We start from the raw sequence: 24,196 nt of genomic DNA, 5'->3' as shown, positions 1-24,196 counted from the left end.
GACTATACAGTATACAGTTTTTATCGTTCTTAGTGGATGGCAGAGTTCACACCACAACTACGACAAATAAAATGGTGTTATAGTTATAGACAGTAATGGTGCTCAGTGTAGTAAGCCTCGCCGAGCCATGCGGTCCATAGGGCACCCCCTGTACATAACACGACGCTATGTCACAGGGACTTACCCCCACTACAACCCTTGATGCTGAGTGCCAAGCAGGGAGGCATTGGGTCCCATATTTCGGGGGGGCCCTCGTAGGCTAGAATAGCCGAACGTCTGCCCTGTCTGACCCTGCAGAGAGAACAAACTAGTGATCCACTTCCAAAGCCGATACCAACTCTATAGCATCAGGGTATAAAGACAGCTGAGCTCAGCCAATCCATTACTTTTTACAGAGCAATAAAGTACATTTATTTGTAATCACTGGTGAAATATGGGTAATTTTATGTATACAAACTATACAGGTTTCTACATTAAACGTATAATTAAGGTAATTTTCTGATGATGCTTGTAGAATAGGTTTCTCATATTTCTGTCCCTAACAGGGTCACCATAATAATCATAATCACGGCCAACAAAAGCCCACACAGATGTGTTTCGTGATGATTAAATTGGCCTACATGCTTGGCTGTCGCGTCCTAAACCGACCCTTTTCATCCTTTCAATAGCAGGGCTTTTTAGATCAACGATTATGTAAAGGCTCTTTCCTCTTTTCTAAAAGCCAACGGAAATGAAAAAGAATTGACATTGAGTGGCATCAGCTGTGTAATACTATATGTAGCCTCGGAGACCCAGGCAATTTTGTTTCAAAAGGGGAAAACGACCAGGGAAATGTGGCATAGGAGTGAGAGGGGAGGCGGGCACATAGGTTAGTGAACCAATAGGGAGCCGGTGTCCGTTTCCAGCGCTAGTTTGATCATCCCTCTAATGCCAAGAAAAGCTTGGGTACTTTACTTTCATACATTGATTCAATATATGGGTAATGTCTAATGGTCATCTTTGATGAATTGAACAAGGTGGACCCTCTTGTATTTGTACCCTTGCTTTATTGGGTCGTCCACTCACAGTTAACAGTCTTTGTATTGAGTTGTGCTTGAAATGTACTGTAATTCTGCAAACTGTTAATAAATATTTCAATCAATCAAAAAAAAAAAGTCTACTAAACCAAAAACCTAAGCAGCATAGCTATCCTGTGTTTGGAAGATGATGCAGCAATGGGAATAAAATGGGTGATCTTCATTTTTATTGGCTTTTATTGATGTGTACCTCTACACATCATCACACAGTAGTACGTTTTCGTTTTAAGGAAGTAATTACATTTTTATTTGTATGGACTTTTGATATAGAAATCAAAAGTCCAACTCTTATCATACTATGGTTAGGTGATGTAATGATGAAACATAATAATAATTGATATGGTCTAAAAGTAAAACATATTTTTCATTTCAAAATGTACAATGAATATGAGCTATATCTATGCATCAATTGCAATACATCAGTGAATATATTATATATGATATTATTCACTAGTGGATAATATCAATGAGAGTATACAGGTATACAGTATTTGAGTATAACGGGTGGATATAAAGTATGGACAACTGTATATCAACAATGCACATTCAGTATTATGGTGCTAGTGTGGTGCTAATGACAGGGCAGAGGCTACATAGGAAGATTGACAAGTGACGAACATTAACAATTGGACCTAAGCCCGACGACACAAGAATGCTTAAACTTCAACGTCACCCAAAACTCAAAAGTCAGTAACAGACAGTGTTACTCATAGACATATATACGTAGACGCCCTTTTCGGCTCTGAGGCGCGGCGTGTCACCATTGAAGGCACAATTTTCCCGACATTCCTTGCAAAGCATTAGCGGAAGCAAAGCGGAAGCTTGTCAAGCTTCCGCGTGCGTAACATAAGTCCCGGAAAAGACGCGCTGTGATTGGCCAGTAGTCACTTGAGTGACGTCACTTGGGCAGCGACGCAGTCGCCTTCAGCAAATGCCTTCAGCACTTCTAAATAAGAAAGCTGCGGAGAACTGTTGCTTTGTGTTCACTCTTTAATGTTTTCTGTTAGTAATCTAATCCCCCCTGGCTCTGATGTTGTATTGTTAATAACTTTGTTGTTTGTGTTTGTTTGTTTGTCTTGTATTGTAATGTATATTGTCATGACTGTTATAAAGATTTGTTAAAAAAAAAAGAGCCTTCAGCACTGCACGTCCGCCTTCATTGGGATACACGTCGCTCCAATGAACTGCAGCGGCAAATGAGGCATCTATTTCTTATAATATCTATGGTGTTACTGACAGGGCTTACAGTTCTCATATATCATATCAAGCTTAGTTGTTAGGAGGCTGATGACACAACGGTCTGACCAAGGCGCTTTGTGGTGTGCCACAAAGCACACACAGACCAACACTGTGCCTTCACACAGACTAAAACACAAGAGAAGCGCACCCCAGACGCTCCTGTAGACCAGAAGGGATAGGAATAAAACAACAGCTACCATCTCCCAGTGCTACTATTGAATGAACAAAGCCTTCACACAAGCCTGGTAGACGTTTCGAGGGACCTCTTGTCTGAACAGCAGAGCTGGTTAGACTTCGTATCAGACAGACAGACAGCAGTGGTGAGCAGTGACGAGCACAGTCAGTCAACAACAATACTGTGTTGGGGAGGCTTTTACATCTACTACAGGCTAGCTGCTGGGTACCAAAGCACTTGGCTATGGTCACCCCACGAATACAATCCCAATGTCGAAATATTATGCATTAACACAGTAAATTACCAAAATCGTGCTTATTCATCTGTTGCAGAGAGTACATTTCAAGAACGCAACATAGTGTTGTGTGTGTTCCTGAGTGAGTAAAGAGAAGCCTGTTCCATCCTGTCTCACAGAAGTTACCTGGGGGTAAACATTCAGGCATGCGACTGTTGCATGAGCAGACACTGAGTGAAGGAATAATAATACAAAGTGCAGTACTTGCAAATGTTTAGGGTGCTTTAGAGGTTTCACAAAAAAACATTTGCTTGCACAGTTTGAGATGCGTTTTTCAATCATTTTTTTTTAAACATTTATGTCGCCAATAGTGAAAAAATTCTGGGAGAATCTGATGTGCTTTTAAAGAAAAAGTTAAAAGTAACCGACCACCTTCCGCATAAAACAAACTTTTAGATTTATAAGCCCAGGCGGCTGGCGTAGTCGTCTGGGCACCTTGGCTGGTAATCCAGCCAAGGTGCAGCGTGCCACGGGTTCGACTCTAGATCCCGACGGACTTTGCTGCGTGTCACCCCCCCCCCCCCCCCCCCCCATCTCCCTCCTCTGTTTCCTGCCTACTTTGCACTTGTCTCTCTCACTAAAGCCAAAAAGCAAAAACAAAATCTTTAAAAAAAGATTTATAAAAGAGCAGCAGACAGAAGAAGACACATCAAGTGGGACCCCGGTACACTCATCTACAGTTCCTGTCAAGACTTACAGCCATAATGCCATTCCTCGAATGTAGACGCAAAACAAGCCTGAAAACACAATAACTACAGTCCAGAAAAATGGCAGCCGTGCCAGGTGCTATGGTCAGTATTAGGGACTTTAATCAATTTTAAGTATTTTATTTTCGACTATTCGAATAAACGTTTAAAAGAATGTCGGTTAAATGACAGTGAAATTAATTGCTGGGCACACCCCTAGTCAGTATCGGTCAAAAATATGAAATATTTGGCTACATGTAGTACATACAGAATATATAAAGACATACAGTAGGAGAATGAAAATGTGTCTGTTTAAATAGTTTAACAGGCAAACCATTGAATAAGCCTTAAAGGGATAGTTCAGATTTTTTGAACTTAAGTTGTATGAAATACTTGCCATTAATATAGTGGTTGCAACTGTATTAATTGATTGCCCGAGTCCCATGGTGGGAGTTCTGCTCTGGTTTTGGTCAATATTAAGTAGTTCCGGTCATTTTGTGGGGGGCACTGGGGCCACGCAGTAAAAGTAAATGAATCCACAAAACGAACGTAATTTGTATTGTTGACCTATTTCTAAAATATTAGCGCGACTTTCGTTCAACTTTGACCCCTCTATCACATGGAACTATTTTTTGGGCGTAGTGATATGGACACAAAAAACATAGTTCTGTGTGATAGAGGGGTAAAAAAAGAACGGAAGTTGCACTAATATTTTAGAAATAGGTCAACAATACAAATGACGTTAGTTTTGTGGATTAATTTACTTTTACTGCGTGGCCCCCAGTGCCCCCCACAAAATGACCGGAACTACTTGATATTTCACCAAAACCAGAGCAGAACTCCCACCACAGGACTCGGGCAATCAATTAATACAGTTGCAACCACTATATTAATGGCAAGTATTTCATACAACTTAAGTTCAAAAAATCTGAACTATCCCTTTAAGTTCCCCATTTCAGATGCATTGTCCAGAAATAACTTTCTGCTGAATTCTATAGGGTAGAGGTTCAAGAAAAGGCAAAGGGACTTTGCAATTGCATGACTTAAGTCACACTTAAGTGTGGTAGACATTCTAAACAGGAACTGGTCCTAAATTAGTCAATCTGGTCTAACATTGGTTCTGCTTTCATTACTGTAGACAATATTGAGTGAGATTTATGTTGTGGAAAATGTGATTTTCATGCAATTAATGGAAACGTGAACAACATCATCTTGACAGTCTGTTCCCTTAAAACACACACACACACACACACACACACACAGATAACTAAAAGTGTGGTCAGGTCGACGTCTCGATGATGTCACGCTTTATAACCATTGCCAGTAAGGGAAGCAATATGCATAATCTACCAAAACACCTGGGGAGGATGCATATACGTAGAATTACGTACATATGTGCTTCCTTTTATGGCCCTATCTTCATCCACTTCCATGTATGATGTACCAGCCATAGATATGGACTATGGCTGAAAGATTAACTTTACGTACAGACTCTTGTTCTATTTCGCTTGTAGAAGAAGACCATTCCTGACCCCCAAAAAACTGCTATCGAGGATCGGCTAAAGCTAATGTCAACGTCATTTTAACGTCTTTAGAACGTCTTTTTACCTGTGCGGTAACTGGGAGTTACTATTGAGCCGCTAAACATAGTCGCTTTGTTCATCCAACTCGATCTCAATTCTAAGATAAAGGCCTTTAAACATCAGCAGAGCACCCACCTTTGTGTGCGGGCCTCCATCCGGCTGCTGCAGGCAAAACAAATTGAGCCCAGAGCCCGAGAGCTCTGCTATACGGTAAATATGATCGAGACGAGTATTAATTAATAGAAAGCTCAATAACACGTAACGTTAAACAAGTTTTTGGCCATGGGGGATTTCATGAAATAGACGTTAAGAGAAATGTCATGTTCATTCTTCTAGGTCAGTGTTTTTCAACCAGTGGTCCATCGTCCCCAGCTAAATGATGGAGTTGGTAACCAAATGGACCCTTATATAATAGACCATTTACGCTCTCAAGAGTTAAATTGTTAAACATCTGCGTCCGAGAGGCTGAATCTCATCAATTGGTGGTCTGTGGCTCAAAATAATGCCCAATAAATAATGGGCCTTGAGATGAAAAGGGTTGAAAACCACTGTTCCAGGTGCATTTGTGGTGTTCACATATCATACAGTTAGGCAATGTGCTGTAATCAAGTACAATTATCATTAAATAGCTATACTTCCCAAGGCTGATGACTGGAAGACAAAATCGTATTTAAGATGACAAAGCATTTACCTGTTACACTTGACTATAGGAAACGTAACTTTGGAGTGTGTCTTGTTTATCTCTGCTCCTACACTGAGGATACATCTTATTTGTATAATGTGCCTTGTGAATGCAAAGACCCGAGTTTGAATCTGGCTCCAGTTGCGTCTCGCAAGATCTAAGATTTGCCTCTAGTAATTCCAAAAATAACACTGAGGGGTAGCTTGAGTGACGTCAGGACTTCGGTACTTTATTACCAGTAAGACGCCTTAAGGGCGAGAAGCAATTACGACAGATAATATAAGCTGCTATCAGTAGACACTAGGCAGTGACCTACTTAAAACAAAATAATAATTAACACTTAGTTGATGTGATTGAAATTACACAGAAGGGGGAACCCTTAGGCTACAACATTATTTCTAGATATCCACGCAATAAGAACATATGTCTTTTGGCTAATGTCTGCAACTCTGCATTCCATTAATCTAATCTTCTACCCCCTCACTCTGATCCCCTCTCCGCTGATGCTGGGGACTGTGGCGGGCACTGGCAGCATGTGGTAGTCGTGCCTCAGGCTTGCACAAATCCAGCAGGAAACTGCATGGACAAGGCTGCTGTCCTAAAGCACTGCCATCTAGCTATTGGCCTCGCATTTCCTCTTGATTAATATTCATGCAGAACTCAGCTAGCGCTGCTTGCGAGATGCTTGGAGGCGGTTGGCGTGAGATCATGATGGCCTGAGCGCCACATGGCGCTCTGAGGGCAAGAACCTACAATCTGTGGGCAGGGAGGGTGCTGAAACTGTGGAGGAGCACCATCCGTTACTAGTAGTAACTAGAAGCTCTAGTCATGCTATAATGTAATCGGGTCCTACTGTCTGCAAAGAAATAACTGCAGGCCTAGTTGTAGGTAGGAGATTGTTTTGAAGCAGAGTTTGGAAATTTCACATGAGATTAGTGACAGCTGTGCTGAGGTTGCGAGCACCATAACAATGTTCTCTCCACCTGCTTGTCAGAGTTAACGTACCAGTTGCCCGTGAAAACAAACTACTGTTGTGATCAAAACAGAATGTAAGGTTACAGTGAAAACATGCAGGTTCAGAACTTCAGATTTAAGCAGTGCCTCAGTTATGCTTATAATGCTTCCACTACAAAAAGGGTTTTTTATGTACTACTCAGCCTCGAGAAATCCTTCAGGTAAACTACAAGCATTTATCTGAAAGGAAACAAAAAAGTATTAATCTATGAAGTCAGGCATTGTCAAAAGATGTTTAAACGTAGTGAATCCAGCTACAAACATATTTCCCAGTCCAGAAATTATAAAAAATACAAAGGTTAATTTTATGATATGCAGGCTAACCAAACCCTCCTCTCTCAAGACACACTGACATTAAACCGAAATCGTCAATGATTGTATTTGCTCAAATCCAAACACTTCTGTACACTTCTGTAGAGAATATCTTGTCATCTCATTAATCTCCAAGGACGACTCAAACCCTTTTCAGGCAACAAGACAGACAGTGGGCCTTTGAATAATGTCATGCCTGATGCCCCACATCAACTTGGGGTTTCAATGAAAGATTAACGAGGGCCTCGTAATGATGGCCCATGAGGAAATTAAACTCTTACACCTTTTACAACTCTTACACACTTCAGATTGCATTCTGCTGCTCTGCTTGAATTTAAAGACCTAGTGAAATGAAAAATAGTTTCACACTTTTAGACCATATCCATGGTCATCATATGGGCATAAACAATGGATGCCAAAACAATGGGACATTTTCCATTTTTGTGTATTTTTATATCAAAAGCCAATTTTAATTACTTCCTTTGAACAAAAACGTGATGCATGTCGAGCCTCGCATGAATAAAAATGAAGCTTGATTTCATTCACCTGTTAATTCCCATCGCTGCGTGGTCCTCTGATTACAGAACTACTCCGTTTTTAATCTCATTTAAGATAACATGCACTCATGCGGGCAGTGTCAACTTGTTTTAAACTTAATCCTCAAGTTAACATATGTATCTGAAAACATTATAGGTTAGAAATAAGCCACGAGTTTAGCTGCCCGTCTGTCACTTGTAAACAACCAATCTGCATGCGCATGCACGCGTCGCGCATGTAACGGAACAACGTCCCATACCCTGAGACGTTCTGATTGGTTCAGAAACACACAGCTTTCTGTTTCAGAGTGAAACTTAACAATAAAATGCATGTATTTTTCATTTCACTAGGTCTTTAAGGGATGTGTGTGTGCGTGTGAGAATGGAGACCGCAGGGAATGAGAGATGGACAGTCTGAAACTGTAGTTTTATTCGTTTAACGATCAGAATTGAGCAATGAAGTATGAAGCTATGAAGGTAAGCTATGAAGTCTAATGTATGCATTTCTGTGCCTACAGTACAGATGTCTCCTATTGTACGTTCTATGCAGTATTCCTTGGAAAGTCAGAATACACGAGGGACAAAGATGCAAAGTACATCATAGTGATAATATGAAAAATGGTAATTAACAGTTCACAGAAACAGAGATAGATAGGAACTACTACACAATATGGTCTGGATAGGGCAAGAATAATTATGATATAGTGTAAAAGTATAGTCTGTGCCAGTATGGTGTTATTGAAAGAGCAGGATTCCCTTCAGATGATGTCTTTGTGTTTTAAGTCTGATATATATTACATACGATACAACAGTCTTTGGCCAAAAATAGCGATCTACAAGCTCACAACACATCGTGTCATAGTACGCCGACATACGACATAGTGCACATAAACATAGGCAGTGAGTGGAGAGGGAACTGGGGCTCGTTGCCTGTAGAGAGGCCACTGGAGAAGGAAAGAGTGTGTGTGTGTTGTTAATCTATACAGTGCCAGCCAGGCCCAGTACCGAGTTCCACATTGGTTCTGATCATAGTATTAATAGCGCTGTAATGTCTGCTAGATTGACGGACCAGGAGACTGTCTTGATGCATTGAGGCCCCACAGCATAGAGCGTAGCAGTCCCGCCCCCTTTCAGAACGACGAGGCCCAGGAAATGGATTCCTCATTCATTTTCTCCATAGGCTTTTCCAAAAGTGTTTATTTAAAGACTGTTACGCCGCGGACGAAGCCAACTTGGATCTTGACAAAACGTTTTGGGCCGATCAAATCATTTATAAGAAGAAAAACAAAAAAATGGTGTTGTATCCTGCCTTTATTTTCTTCTTTGTAATTATTTGATCGGCCCAAAACATTGGCTTTGTCCGCGGCGTCTTTATATAAATACTTTTTGAAAAGCCTATGGAGAAAATGAATGGGGAATCATTTCCTGGGCCACTCGTCGTTCTGAAAGGGGGCGGGACTGCGACGCTCTATAGCACATTGCTGCTTTCATGCAAGTCATTAATCCAGAAGATGTATTGCAATTAAAATACAGAAGTGCAGCCATACAATCTCACAGGATCAATTTCAATCTGTCAGTCATAATGGTCATCAACGGTAACACATGTCATAAGATCAGATGAGGAAAAAAGGTTTACATTTACCTTGAGGATTTCCCCACGTTTAAAACTAAGTTCATCATCAGCAGTGGCTTTGAAATCGTATTTGGCAATGGCCTCCATCGTTCTGGTATCTCGTTGGAAACCTGTTTGGCAATAGTTGTGTGTTTGAAGGGCTGACTCAAAAGTAAAAACACAGATCCAGAAGTCTGTGGCCGGCCGCTTCTCTCCGAGTCTCTCCTCCCGTCTAGGACCCGTTCCCTTCACAGCTTGAGCCTCACATAAAGGTCACAGTAAGGTACCTGCAGAGAACAGCAACATGTCATTCAAGCAGGAGCATTAAAAAGCATAAACCGTCCATATCAACACTGTTAACCACTTTCAACCTGATGTCCCTATTTTGGGCATGTCATTCATTATAGGTGGCAACTGTTGTGGGGGAAATATATAGCAAAGACAAACAATGATCAACAAGCTCACAATGCATTGCAACTAAGACCATCACAATACTCGATACATACCGAAACTGACGTTCGGTACCGAAATCAAAAGCTATATCACAATTCTCCATTATGTCACTCCCGGTCCAAAGGAGGCCACGTGCTGTTGTTTACATTCTGCGCATTCCTGCCTCTGAAGGAGAAGAAGGAATGCTCTCCTCTCTAGTTTTGTATTGTAGACTAGAGCATTACCTGCAGGCTGCATTTAGCCATCTGTCCGGTAAAAAGATGACAGCCAACAACCTTTCAGTGGAGTTCTAGAACCACATTACAAAGTTCCAAGGCAGCACATCGAGCATCATCGTATAGCGACTGTGTGAGGATGTTTCGGATTCATATCTCCTGATCAAGCCTTGGACCAGTCGGAGCCATCACGATTATGACTTTTACGACTGGAATGTGGACAAATCTGAAAGTGATCCAGTAGTTTGTGATGCCCAATCATTGCTTTTTGGCAAGTGTGTGTGCCTCTATGGCATGCTTGTAAACAACTGTATTGTAACATGTGAGTCAGTCATTAAAACATCAAAAACATTTTACATAAAAAAAACACAGCTACTACTAATGTGGCTTATTCGGGAATTCGGCTGCTGGTAAAATACATGGGGTCACAGCCATTCACCTATTGTACTTCACAGGACACCACCAGATGTTTTAACCCATTTAGGCCTAACATCGAAATAAAATAAAAAGTATTCTGAAAGAATATATATTCAAAGATTTGTGCCGCATTTTCACGATTTTTCAAAAATAGCAGACCTACAAGCTCGTAGCGTGCCACTCGGTGGCGCGCTATGAGCTTGTAGATCTGCTATTTTTCAATAGCTAAAGTATAACATAATGCTTAGTTAAAACACTAAAAGGGGTTCCCGTTCAGAATGGGTTTTAAGGACAACCCATGGGCTATTGTACGATATTACCATTCATTCCTTATTTTACCACGCAACATTAATTTCCGATTAAAAAACAATCATTGAGGGTCCAATCATTGCTTTGGACATTTTAGTAGAAGGCATGCCTTTTGGTGCACGGAAACCACATAGGCCTACTTCCTTAAATTACAGGTTTGGGGGTATTTTAGTGTCTGAAAAATAAGGATGTAGAGAAAACGTGTAAACTGGTCATGAAGGCTGTATTTTCCATTGATAAGCATGTCTTAGATGGACAAAGACATTTTAACCAAAGCAAACAAAGGAAATGTTGAAACTATTCTCAGTGACATATGTAGTATTTAGTAAATATTTTAGTAAGTTTGTATCAGGCAGGTGATAATAAACTTTTAACTCTATTCTGTGGACTAAAGAAACGGTTGCAATTTGCTACAATGTTAAATATGGTGTTGAGGGAATTTATACTAAGGCAAGGGTGGATTGGACACAACCAGATAGAATCGCCTGACTGTCCTATTTGACAGTTCATCAGCTAGCCCAGCTTGAAGTTTTAATCTCAGAAAACAAGCACAACTAAACTGCCTCAACCTGGCCAGCCAGGGCGCCTGATGGAGGGGAACGGAACTGGTTGGAATAACGTGTTCCTTCCATGCGCTAGGTCCAACCAGGGAAACTCCCCCCTGTCAGGTGTAAAGGAGCAACTTGGACACTCAGGCATGAAGGAAGCATGAGTTCAAGTCCGTTGCTCTCCCCATGTCCCCCATATATGGGGACTAGGCTGGCGGAGGGTGTGTAGAGCCCAGGATCACATTAGATAATTGACACAGGGGTGAAAAATGGGTTACACAAATCGTGGGATAAAAATTATAAAAAAAGAAAACAAGCACAACTACAACCATCAATAATAATAACTTACTGATTTAAATGGATACTGCTGGCAAGTTACATTAGCTGAAGTTATTCTAAGGAAGGATGACTAATGACTTCAGGATATTTCCAACATGAAAGGAGAAAAAAAAGCTATTTCGAAATAATAAAATAATAATTTAGCTCAATTTGCAGAACATGTAAGCTTGCAGTTCCTGGGTGTAGTAAGCAGACAGACTCCATAAAAAGTAAGCATGAAGCAGTACAGTAGATAGATACTAGATAGATATATCGTTTGAGCAACATGAAGAATATTCATGACACCTGCATTACCCCGTGGTGCTGCTCAATAATTATCACGTAGGCATGACCAAAACAAGACAGATAGTAGACAGTAGACAGTATGGTAAGCCAGGCGTACTACAACCAAGTTGTTTAAGAATTGGGTTAATTGTAAAATATGACAATGACTGGAAATGCTGTTTCAACGATCTCACTGCAGCTATCGCAGTTTTTGTTTATTTCAATATTCAACACAAAACAAAATTGACATCATATCTGCATGGTTCTGACATGTAACAAATGTAGTATTACTACTATAATTGAGACTTACGGCATCTAGAATGGTGAAATCTCATTATGATCTTAACTCTACAGTTTAGCTTATACATCTGTTTTCTTTTTGGCAGGCGACACCGTTGTACTACGGAGTATATAAATAAAGCTTAACCAGCTGCAGCCCCAGGCTTATCGTCATCTATCTCGAATCGCGACCCTTTGGCTCAACAAAATTGACGTGTTTTAAATTTGAAATAAAGTGTCGATGTGACTTTTCACCAATTTAAATCCAATCGCTTGACGATGTATAAATTAACCCAACAAGACGCCAAGCTGTCTTCTAGGAGTGGGTTAATATACAACCCGTGGATATCCATTTAATTTTATAATTTTGTTTTTTAAGTTGAACAGCGAAAATACACGAGTTAAATTACATTACAACCCTACTGTTTTACTGACAACTTTCCAGTTGGCAAACAACAGAAAAGAAGAAAACACTTTTTCACAACGCAGCAGCAGCAGGCTGTTGTTAGCCTTGCTAACAGCTTGGGTAGCTACCTAACTTAGCTACCGTTAGCTCGCATCGCCAGAAGAGACAGCAATGTACAAGTTATGTGTCAAACAAACTCACCACTCCACATGTGTGGTTCAGATACCGCCTCTGTGCCGAACGGACGCTGTGGTGTTATTATTTATCCAGCCTTTGTGTTGTTGTGGAGCGGTATTAAATGACGCTGTGTGGCTTCGCTCTCCACCCGAACTGGGAGTCTCTCCTCTCTCTCTCAGCCTTAGCTGTGTTAGCATTACGGCTAGCGCTAGTAGCGAGGTTGCTTTCCGCTTCCTGTCAGTCAGAGCTGAGCTCCTCCCTGTCGGCTGCGTCAAAGCTGACTGTACGTGGTCAGTCACAGACAGTGTGGTCTGGTCACCACTGGTCAGAGCTATTTAGATGAGGTCTCTCTCTACTCTGCCTGACACCACTGGTCAGAGCTATTTAGATGAGGTCTCTAGTCTCTACTCTGCCACTGGTCAAAGCCCGATTCCTCATTTCCTACTACATCGGTCGCACGCACGACGGTGTCAGTCCAGTCGCGTGTTTCACGCGCGGCACCGTCGTGCGACGAACTAAGCATCACACTGGCTTCAATTCAAACCTCTTCAAGTTCAAACTACTATAAAGGAGTATGTAATAATAGCAGTGTTGCTGCTTGCACACAAAACAACGTATATGAACTGGTCTACAAAAAATAGCAACTGTAAAACGTGGTCTCTGATAAGCACTTTTGGAATGGATTGACAATTCACATTTAGCTAAAAAAATAAGAGGTCTAAATGTTGTCATTACTGTAGCTGTAGCCTATTTGAGTTTTTATGACGGTAGAGTAATTTAAAATAGGTTTTATTTCCTGTTGTCTTATAAAATGATGTATCATGCATAATAAATAATATAGTGATGAATGTCTACTTTACATTGCAGTCCACCACATAAAACATTTTTGTTTACATACCCCAAATACTTCTCATTATAGGCTAATACGTTAGGTTTTTTTTAAAAAAAGGCTTGCAGCTTATATAGCCTATTTTATACTAGAAAAAAAGAATTGTAGCCTACTAGCCTATATTCTACATGAACTCAGTTTTCTTCTTATTTTTTTTAAATCTTTTCTTAAATCGATGGGGCAAAATAGCCTGCCCTACCTGTAGGCTATTCCTGACCCAAATCAGTGGCATCATTAAATTACGATTAGCTATTAACTTGTATCTCAAAACATTGAAAAGTACGACACCTAGTGGAATATTAAGCACTGTGCAAACTGCAAACAATGGTACTGATGAAGACATTTTGGCCAAGGATGGAGTGGAGAAATCCAATGGGATTGGATTTAAAACGAGTCTGACAGGACACCACATTTGACAATAAAGACAAATTTCAATTTATGCATTTTCAGATTTATTAAACTGTAAACATCCCCTTGCTACTTGTAGGAGACCGCGGCCGGGGTTCGAATCCCGGGCGTTACACATGGTCTTGTGCCCATGTGTTGGTCGACGACCAGTGCTGGAAAAAAGTAGGCTATAGCCTATAAGCCAAACTTCCAAACAACAAGCCCCTCGGGTAGCCACCCATGCATTCGTTTTTTTGTATATATTTTTAAGGCCTATTATAGGTCATGGCTATATAGAAAGTGATGGAAAAAATAGTCTATGAACAGGTTGAAAAGTATCTTGCCACTAATAAATTAATGTACGAGTTCCAATCTGGCTTCAGAACATCCCACTCCACTGACACATGCCTTCTCTATTTGAGCGACCACATCAAACAAGAGGTGGATGCTGGCAAATACTGCGGCATGGTCAGCTGGACCTCCAAAAGGCTTTTGACACCGTGAACCACTCCATACTGGTTAACAAGCTTAAAGCAATTGGTTTCGATAGCACATTAGTGAGCTGGATGCAATCCTACCTGGAGGGGAGAGAACAGATGGTGGAAGTGAACGGAACACTGTCCCCCCCCCCCCTCCCAGTGAGCTGTGGCGTTCCACAAGGAAGCATACTAGGGCCTCTACTGTTCCTAATATATGTAAACGACATGACTTCAGCTTGTGACTGCAACTTGTTCCTGTTCGCAGATGACTCGGCACTGCTGGTCTCGGACAGGGACAAACTGCAGGTTGAAAATGCCCTCAGCTCTGAACTCGGTAGAATCTGCACCTGGCTCGCTGATAACAAACTATCCTTACACCTGGGAAAAACTGAATCCATTCTCTTTGGATCTAATAGTAATCTCAGCAAGGCAAATGGCTTCTTGGTTAGAGTGGGTGACAATGTTATCACACGTAAAGATGAAATTACCTACCTAGGTTCCATCCTGGAGGCTAATCCTTCCGGTGATAAAATGGCCACCAACGTAATCAAAAAAGTCAACCAAAGAACAAGATTCCTTTACAGGATCTCCTCACTGGTCAACAAAAACACCTTGAAGACCTTAACAGGAGCCCTCGTACAAGGTTTCTTTGACTATGCATGCACCTCCTGGTACCACAGCACCTCAAAGGCCCTTAAAACTAGGCTCCAGACTTCCCAAAACAAACTGGTCAGGCTCCTACTTGGCCTCACCCCCCGAACCCACCTCACCCCCATGCCCACTTTGACAGACTGGAATGGCTTAGGGTCGACGACAGAGTACAGCATCTTGCAATGGGTCTGGTCCACAAGATTCGATACTCCACCAATATACCCATGTACCTGTCGTATAGATACTTCCTTAATGTTAACGAAGTCCACACCCACAACACCAGAGGGAGTGCAACGAACTATGTACAACCCAGATTCGGCACAAACAAGGGACTAAATTCTTTTCGCTCCTATGCCACCAAAATGTGGAACGCCCTACCAACAGTCATTAAGACATGCAAATCCCTTGACTCCTTCAAAACCGCTCTCAAAGGGCACCTACGGATGGCTGCAATTCGAAACTGGCCCCCGTAAAATCTGAATCCCCCCCACCCTTTTCCCTCACTGTTTCTTTTCCCTTTTTACCTCCATTATGATGAATTCCTGTTCTGTTCTTTGTCTATATAGAAGTGTCTATTTGTACGTCTCTAAATGTTTTGATGAATTGAACATGGTGGACCCTATTGTAAACAAGTGTAATGCTTAATTGGGTCGTCCACTCACAGTTAACAGCCTTTGTATTGAGTTTGTGCTTGAAATGTACTGTAATTCTGCAAACTGTTTCAATCAATCAATCAATCAATGTACGCATAGGGCATATGCCTATCTGCAACTGCATGGGCCTATAGCTCTACTTTATAATATTAAATATAAAAGGTAATTTTGTTATTATGCAAAATAATGAAATACAATCTCCTGGACCTATAGGCCTATCATCATATGATTACAGCAACTCGTATAGGCTAATGCATTTCTACATGTTAGGCCTACATTTAAAATGTAAATGTGAAATGCTGTGGATATTTTTTATCTCTCTTCTCTTTTACACGTCAGTCACCCTTCCGACCGACGGCATATATTATGTTTCTGTTCACGCTGCTATACGATTGACAGGTGAGGTCAGGTGGCGATAGGCTGGAAACTGCTCAGAGCGCGTATAGCTATCCTATATACACGCTCTGAGCACGTTCCAGCCTTTTACGCACGTTTGCAGCACTCCTACACACTCCTTTATAGCTGTGCGAGCATGCCATGGAGTGTGTTCCAACCGCGGCAGAACATCAGTGTGTGAATGGATAATAGGCTTTTGCAGAATAGAGAGTATAGCCTATTATTAATTGGTATTAATTTATATTTATATCTGGCTGGAGTCCTTGCTCGGTGGCGGTGCAGTTGACTTTAACGAGCGATAACATTTTGGATAGCTTGGGAATTTGGGGGACAGTAAAGCGCGCAGATTTGCGTAGTTACCAATAATTCTGTAGCCTGTTGTTGACTATTTCAGAGCCATTTGAGATGGACTTTGGATATATTACGAATTCCTCTTTCTCCCCCAATTCATCTGAGATTCTATTGAACGGTGAGTTAACAATTTAACTGCTTCATCTCGTTCTCGATATTCTATAGGCTATTATAGTTTGATTTTGTTGGTAAAAGTGTGTATAGTAGGCTTAAGGCTTAAGAAAATTATGACCTGGCAGACCTGGCTGCATGCACGAGGAATCCTATAAGCTATGCTCCTTAATTTGTAAAATAAAATAAAACTTAGTATACTATAAGTGGTCACTGTTAAACTGATAATGCAAGATTTAAGATGGCCCTTTATTAATGGGCCAATCTGAATGGAGCTTTAACTGGTGATTAATATCAGTGCACTAGACAAAAATAACTATTTCCGATAAGAATTCTGTTACTTTTTTTTCCTTTTTTTGTCTTTTCTTTTCTTTTTTTTTTACCAATCGGGTGCAGCGAAACCAAAATTAATCATCTCCAGTAAGAAAAAGCAGACAAGACATTCATCTAAAAATATATATTTACATCAAAAGACCATGGCTCTTTGAAGATGAATGATGAATAAAGGTGGGATTGATCCTGGCCATGTGTTAGCACTGTCCTAAACTCATAGTTAGATAGGTGTCAGTTTGAAATGACTAACTTTAACAGTATATATTCTGTCTGTCTGTCTGTCTGTCTGTCAATTCTTTCTCCCTTTAATTCAATTCCACCAGAAAATCAGTCCTATGATAACGTGCTCATGCCGAGCATCTTTGGCTTCATTTGCGTCTTTGGGACAATTGGAAATTGCATCGTCATCTACACCATCATCAAGAAGACCAAGTTCTGGGCCCAGCTAACCGTGCCAGATATCTTCATCTTCAGTTTATCCATTGTGGACCTGCTCTTCCTCCTCGGCATGCCCTTCCTCATCCACCAGCTGGTGGGCAACGGCTCCTGGTGCTTCGGTGCTACGATGTGCACCGTCATCACTGCACTGGACTCCAACAGTCAGATCGTCAGCACGTACATCCTCACCGCGATGACAATCGACCGCTACCTGGCAACCGTCCACCCCATACGCTTCAACCACGTCCGAACCCCTTTCATGGCCGAGACGGTGGTGGCACTGGTGTGGCTGTTTTCTCTGGTGTCCATCACCCCGGTGTGGATGTACGCCGGCCTCATGCCCCTCAGGGACGGCTCGGTCGGCTGCGCTCTTCTGCTGCCCAACCCCACCACGGATACATACTGGTTCACCCTCTACCAGTTCATCTTGGCCTTTGCTCTGCCTCTGGTGATCATCTGCGCAGTCTTCTTCAAGATCCTACAGAACATGTCGGCCACGGTGGCTCCCCTGCCTCAGCGCAGCCTGAGGACACGCACGCGCAGGGTGACCCGCATGGCGGTGGCTATATGCCTGGCATTTTTCATCTGCTGGGCTCCCTACTACATCCTGCAGTTGGCACACCTGGTAATCGAGCGGCCGTCGTTTGCCTTCCTGTACGCCTACAACATTGCCATTAGCATGGGCTACGCCAACAGCTGCATCAACCCGTTCCTCTACATTGTGCTGAGTAAGACCTTTAAGAGACAGTTCATCGTGGCACTTCGACAAACGCCCAGGGTGTTCCGGGTGGATCCGGAGGTCATGGCCGATGGCAGTATGACTCTGAGGATGGCAGCAGATATGTCTCATCACTGAGTCCCAGTCATCCAGGGAACTACTCTGAAACGCGTTACCTGTGACTGTACTCTAAAGTGGACTAAAGAGCAGCCATCAGCAACATTATGGTCTTCCCTGAAGACCATAATCACCTGAAGACACTATACCATACCGTATCATACCGTAAATCAAATTTAAAAAAAGGAAAAATAAAAACGGATGGAGGCTAATGCAAATCTGGATATGTGTCGTTTAGTATACTATGAAAACCTGCAAAACCTGTCAGTCCGCCCGTCTGTCTGTCGATGCGTCACGCCTCCATATATGGTTGTCAGTCCATCACGTCCATCACGACAGTCCATCATCAGTCGTGACACGACACGCCATCATATATGGTCGTCAGACCGTCACGCCTCGTGACACCACTCCATATATGGCCGTCTCCATATATTAAGATCACGACACTGACCTCATCAAACCCTGGATATAGCCATACATGGAGAAGACTGGATCATCACCTAGATCTGCATATGGAGCCGGCGGCCAGAAACTCTACATCTGGCCTCAAACCCTTAGATCTCCATATATGGAGCTGACCTGTTCTGACATTCCATGTTGATCCTACCCCACCCATCCTTCCTCTTCGATGTCTCCCTTTTGACTGATACCTGTCCATTCAAACTCTAGACAGGCCCGCCCCAAAGTTATTAGTGCAGCCGCACCGGCAGCCGGCGAAAACTAGAGTTCTCAACAGGCCCGAAAATTAAGGCCCAGCCCCCTGTACACTCAAGACACTGCCCCCTCTGCCACCCTTAGATCTCCATATATGGAGCTGACCTGTTCTGACATTCCATATGTTGGTATGACCTCATCAAACCCTGTACACTCAAGACACGCTCCATATATGGCCAGTACAGAATTCATTGATCTGAGCCCCCATGCCAAAGCGCTAGCACTCGCTCAACAGTCTGCTGTCACCCAGGCGGATGCATGCAAGCAACCTCGCCCTCAGGGTGTCTTACTGGTACTGGTAGTATTGTATAGTATTGTCACAAAATTCATTCATATCAGGCGTTGGGCCTATTATTTGGCAAACATTCTTCTTTTGTTTGTTTCCGATTCTTTTTTTCGTCTATTTTAAAGAAAAGTCTTCAAAAAATCCTTCACACTATATTAACCCAAGAGCTGACTATTTCACAAGAGAGCATTGTGAACCCAATGTACAGTATCCTGATTTTTACATAACCTAAAATTTGAATAAGTGAATTCATTCCTATAGTCTAATTGAGTTTCCCATCAACCCTTGCCGGCCATTCAATGCTATTAGTCATCTCTTTATAATTCCTGGTGCATACATACCGTTAATAATAGCAATTTCCTTTCCAATTAAAAAAACCAGCACCTTGAAAAATGTAAACGTACTGACTGACATTCCCATGTGATGAGAAGAATACACCAGACAGATCAAATGTATTCAAATAATTGAATATATAATAATGAACTTCTATGTTCTGGAGTGTGAATCTCAATCCTATGATTATAGCACTTTTGTTACATGTGTTAGTCTTGTGCTGTACATAAAGTACATAAAGTGTTGTACATCACTATTTATGAAACACTTTAACATATGTTACCTCAGTGAAGATTTGTGTAAATGCCATCATGTATGTACAAAGGTAAGGAGTCTCTATAGCTTCTGGCACATATTTATGCTGGAATGGGCACAGCATGTAATTTGTTTTGATTTATTTATTTTTAGTCTCTTGAAAGATGACATGAACACGAATATGGACGCCAGGTTGAAAGTGGCTATACAGAAGTTAAAAGGGGGCAAATGTACATAAAACTGAATCCTTTAAATTTAAACAACCATCTTCTATAGCATGACCACTTAGTATGGCTGTCAGGAGGATCACCCAGTGCCAGACACTGATTGATTGATTGATTGATTGATCATTACAAAACCTTTTTTTTTTTTTTAACACGATCGAAAAGGAATAGGCAGAAGCTTATAGCTTATTTATGCCTATCCTTATTATACAACTTAGAACATGTACATTGTCTACAAAACAATCAAAATTTAGACAAAACATAAAAACAAAGAAAAAAACAAACACAAGACAAAAGAAAAAACAAGACAACAAAACAAACAAACAAAAAACTGAAAAAACACGAACAGACAAAAGCATAAAGTCTAAGGTCAACTAAATCAAATGATACTCAATTGATCACCTCAATATCCCAGTCTGATCACCTGGTATCAAAAAGAAGTGGTTGCCCATTTCCCACCCCTGTCCTATCCAACACACTTTCATTGTCAGATATATTGGTGGTGTTGAATTCGCGTTACAGATGCCGCTGCAGGAAATACATTTAAATTCTCAGCATGCAGTCATGCTGCATACATTACTGAACCATCTTCATAGAACTGCCAGATACAGTTTAACGACATAATCTGTCATGCCCACTGTAGCTGGGAAAATTCAGCTTGTGATGCTTTGATGAATTGTTTTTGCTTGTTATCTTAAAGGAATGTTGAATTCGTCGTATACAATTGTTGTCACTGCTGACATAGAAAAAATTATGGAGCCAGCTGCACAGTAAATTCTTCTTTTTCCTTTTTCATTTGGGTAAACTATTACAGTCAGAGTGAATGAATGCCACAGACGAATAACAGTCTAAGTCCACACTATTGATCCATAATGTATAAATGATAAATAAGGGGTCAGGACAACGAGGCCTTTTCGTGGAGGGGTCAGTCTGAAATTTGGACTGTTTTTCGTCTGTGGTACTGAACACTGGTTTGTTCCTCAAACTGATTGTGACCTGTCACACTTCTATTGACGCTTAATAGGAGTCTGTGTTTTATATAGTGTGCAGATGTTTCATGGAGTTTGACGGGTGAAACACAGATGTACATTTTTGTGTTGAATAAGACCATTCAATAATACCCAACAACTCATTTGTACATGACACTGGTTCTCAGTTCTGGGGACCACCAGGGATCCAAATGGACCCTTACAGGTCTGTAATGGAGTGTACATACTGTATGTAAAAAAAAAAGAAAAGGAAAAAAAAGAAAAAAAGATCGTTGGAAGTGGAACCCCAATCTACATTTGGTTCCAATGTAGGCCCTACGCTCTCAGAGTTACAGACCCGTAAGAGGTCTGTAACTCAATTGGACCCCTGGTGGGTCCCGGACTAGACGTTGAGAAATAGTATAATAAATTATGTCAATAAAGTTCTGAAAGAAGTACTAAGTGTTCTTGCCTCATAACGTGAAGAAGTATCATTGTGTGTGCTGAAAAATATAATATTTCTTGGGTTGGCACTAGTAAATAGCAGTACACTTCAAGCAGGCCCATGATTGTCTGTGGCAGATGTTGGGGGAAGGGGCAGTTAAGTGTTCTTGCCTTTTCATTACGTGAATAATGATCATTCAATCATATTGCAGATGACAATGGAAAAATAGACAGGCCTACACTGTCTATTCACCCATAGCTGCACGCACGCACGCACGCACGCACGCACGCACGCACACACACACACACACACACACACACCTCTTGTTGCCTATTACATGGCTCAAATAAGAGTACACTATGTCCATGTGTATTTAATGTATAAGACGATATGTATAGTATACACAATTATAGTAGAAAGAAACAAACAAATATTCAAGTGACAATAAACACTGAAAGGCAGAGGATGGGGGTTCATTTAATGGTCACGTTTTCAGATTTAATCAACATCGTTCACATTATGAAAAACATTAGATCATTTCTGTAAAAATGTGGGGAACTGTTTATTTAAGAAATTATTGAAAGATGCATGCTCTAAATACAAACCCTACAAGGCAATGTTGATGCTCCATACCAAATTAATCTGTGCAATCTAACATACCGTTATGCGATCTACAATATTATTTCTCTTTCTCACATCCCCTTTTCAATACATTGAGAGTTCAGGTTTTCTTTTAAGGATTCATGCTCTTTGACAGTTTCATGAGCAGCTGCACATCACTGGGTACCAGCCTGACATGCATCTGGATATTCATATTATGGACATGCAAGCCTGCAGTTTAACAGCTTTCAAAGCATTTATGGCTGAAGAAGTGGTTCTGAAGGTGACGCTTGGTCAGTGATTTAACCAGATAATTCTCTTGCGAAAACAGGTGCTGGGCCACACACAGTGGCAAGAGTGAATTTAATTTCGTTTTTCCTTTCTACGTAACAACTGAATGACAGACGTTTCGGCTATCCAGCCTTTCATCAGTGTGATAATTCTCTTACAATAAACTGTTCACTGTTTACACGACATTTACCGGATGCTCAGTTAATGAAAGGCTTGACACGGAATGTTATCTTTCTCGTGCTACTGTAAATCATTACGCAGTAAGTGTAGCCTATATCGATGACAAAGAAAACACAAGGAAACTTGTGTTTCTTCCTGTGAAAGTCTGCTTAGTGAGAAGGATTTAGACTACAGCAGTTTGTGAATTAGTTGAGACAGAAGCTGCACAGATGACCCACAACATAAGGTACAGTATGGATATGAGCAGTTGTTGTAGCACTAGTAGTGAGTCTATGTAATTCCAATACATCAGCTAGCAGAGCTACAATAGGCAGAGGGTGTAAGTCAATACGACATTGTTATGGCAAGGCCAAGGACAACCATAAGATATATTCTATACAAGAACATCTAAATGGCTCTCTTGACTCACATATGCCATGGGTCCCTTTTTCAGCTCGAGACCCAAGCCAACAGTATGAATTAACCACTTAAGAAATGATTTAATACTGAAAATATATTTTTTGTGTGACAGATACCTTTTGTGATGTTGCAAATGTAACTTGTGGACACGAATGTACTGTATATAGGGACATATAATTAAGTCTGGTAATTGTCATTAATATACCTTAGAGCTGTTGTGTGGAAATAATAAAAAAGTCCCCCCATTTTGTGTTTCAATAGAACTGTAATTATGAAAAAAATCATTAACATGGTGAAACACGTCTTGATGACATCATCAAGATGTGTTTCACCATGTTAATGATTTTTTTCAGACCTCTAGTTCTAGGAAACACAGCATGGGGGAACCTTTTTTATTATTTCCACACAACAGCTCTGAGGTATATTAATGACAAACAACCCCTCACTGTGTGTGAGCACCAACATGCATGCCAAAAACAGGTTTTGAAACACGCACGCACGCACGCACGCACGCACGCACGCACGCACGCACGCACACACGCAGATAGATAGATAGATAGATAGATAGATAGATAGATAGATCTACGATAGATAGATCTACGTATGTCATGTCAACCAGATTTGTTTTCACATTTGTTCCATCATGGCATGTTCCTAATGTTGTCTCTCTTTTGCTGCTTTTAATCCACCACATTTGCTTTGTGAATAATGTAAGACATCACACTAGGAGTTTTGTAATCACTTCTTGTTCTTTACAGGAATACCTTTTTGAATATGTGCACTGTGCAGTGAGTTGCTTGTTAATTTTGTTAAGTTTCTTTTCAAATCACATATGGGTCAATACAAAAATACCATACATGTTACCCCTCCCGGCTCCCACCTCCCAAAGTTCCTGCTCCGAAAGAGCCACAACCCTGGTATTAGCAAAAAATCTAAACAAACAGTAAATACAAATAAGACATATTGTTTATTTTAATGAATCCAAACAGAGTGCTAGAGTTCATCCTTGCAATTGAATTATTGAAAATAAATCAAGCAAGCATTTAATAACATACTGCTCCATAACATTTGGATTAACGGTTCACATGAACTTTATTCCTTACTGTGTAAATAGATAAACACAGATAAATGTCAAGAGAGCAACACTGGTGTATCAGTGTTCAAAGCTGCCTGGGGCTTGTCTTTACATCAAAGCAGAACCAACTCAGCAGTTGATTTTCTCCAAAATGGTGTGTGTGTGTGTGTGTGTGTGTGTGTGTGTGTGTGTGTGTGTGTGTGTGTGTGTGTGTGCGCGCACGTTCGTGCGCGCACGTTCGTGCGCGTGTGCGTGCGCGTGTGCGTGCGCGTGTGCGTGCGTACTG

The 24,196-nt window shown here is 41.2% G+C and overlaps 2 protein-coding genes across 2 annotated transcripts in view; one reads left to right on the top strand and one right to left on the bottom strand.

Moving 5' to 3' along the window:
* Positions 1-12,840, bottom strand: part of grb2b (growth factor receptor-bound protein 2b) — a 43,821-nt gene extending 30,981 nt beyond the window's left edge. The window contains exons 1-2 of the mRNA XM_079520977.1: positions 12,642-12,840; positions 9,241-9,497 (exon numbers count right to left, since the gene is read on the bottom strand). Of these exons, the coding sequence (XP_079377103.1) occupies positions 9,241-9,318 (78 nt within the window). The 5' untranslated portion in view covers positions 9,319-9,497; positions 12,642-12,840. The remainder of the gene's footprint in view (positions 1-9,240; positions 9,498-12,641) is intronic.
* A 4,373-nt stretch (positions 12,841-17,213) lies between these two features.
* mchr1b (melanin-concentrating hormone receptor 1b) lies at positions 17,214-18,161 on the top strand (the record flags this gene model as incomplete). Its single annotated transcript, XM_079519542.1, has 1 exon — positions 17,214-18,161. The coding sequence occupies exon 1, from the start codon at positions 17,217-17,219 to the stop codon at positions 18,159-18,161; it is 945 nt and encodes a 314-aa protein (XP_079375668.1). The 5' UTR covers positions 17,214-17,216.
* Positions 18,162-24,196: the final 6,035 nt, after the last annotated feature.

This window comes from Electrona antarctica (assembly GCF_951216825.1).
Source record: "Electrona antarctica genome assembly, chromosome: 14".
Taxonomy (NCBI): domain Eukaryota; kingdom Metazoa; phylum Chordata; class Actinopteri; order Myctophiformes; family Myctophidae; genus Electrona; species Electrona antarctica.
Note: the sequence above shows the minus strand (reverse complement) of the source record. Positions and strands in the feature narration are given on the sequence as shown.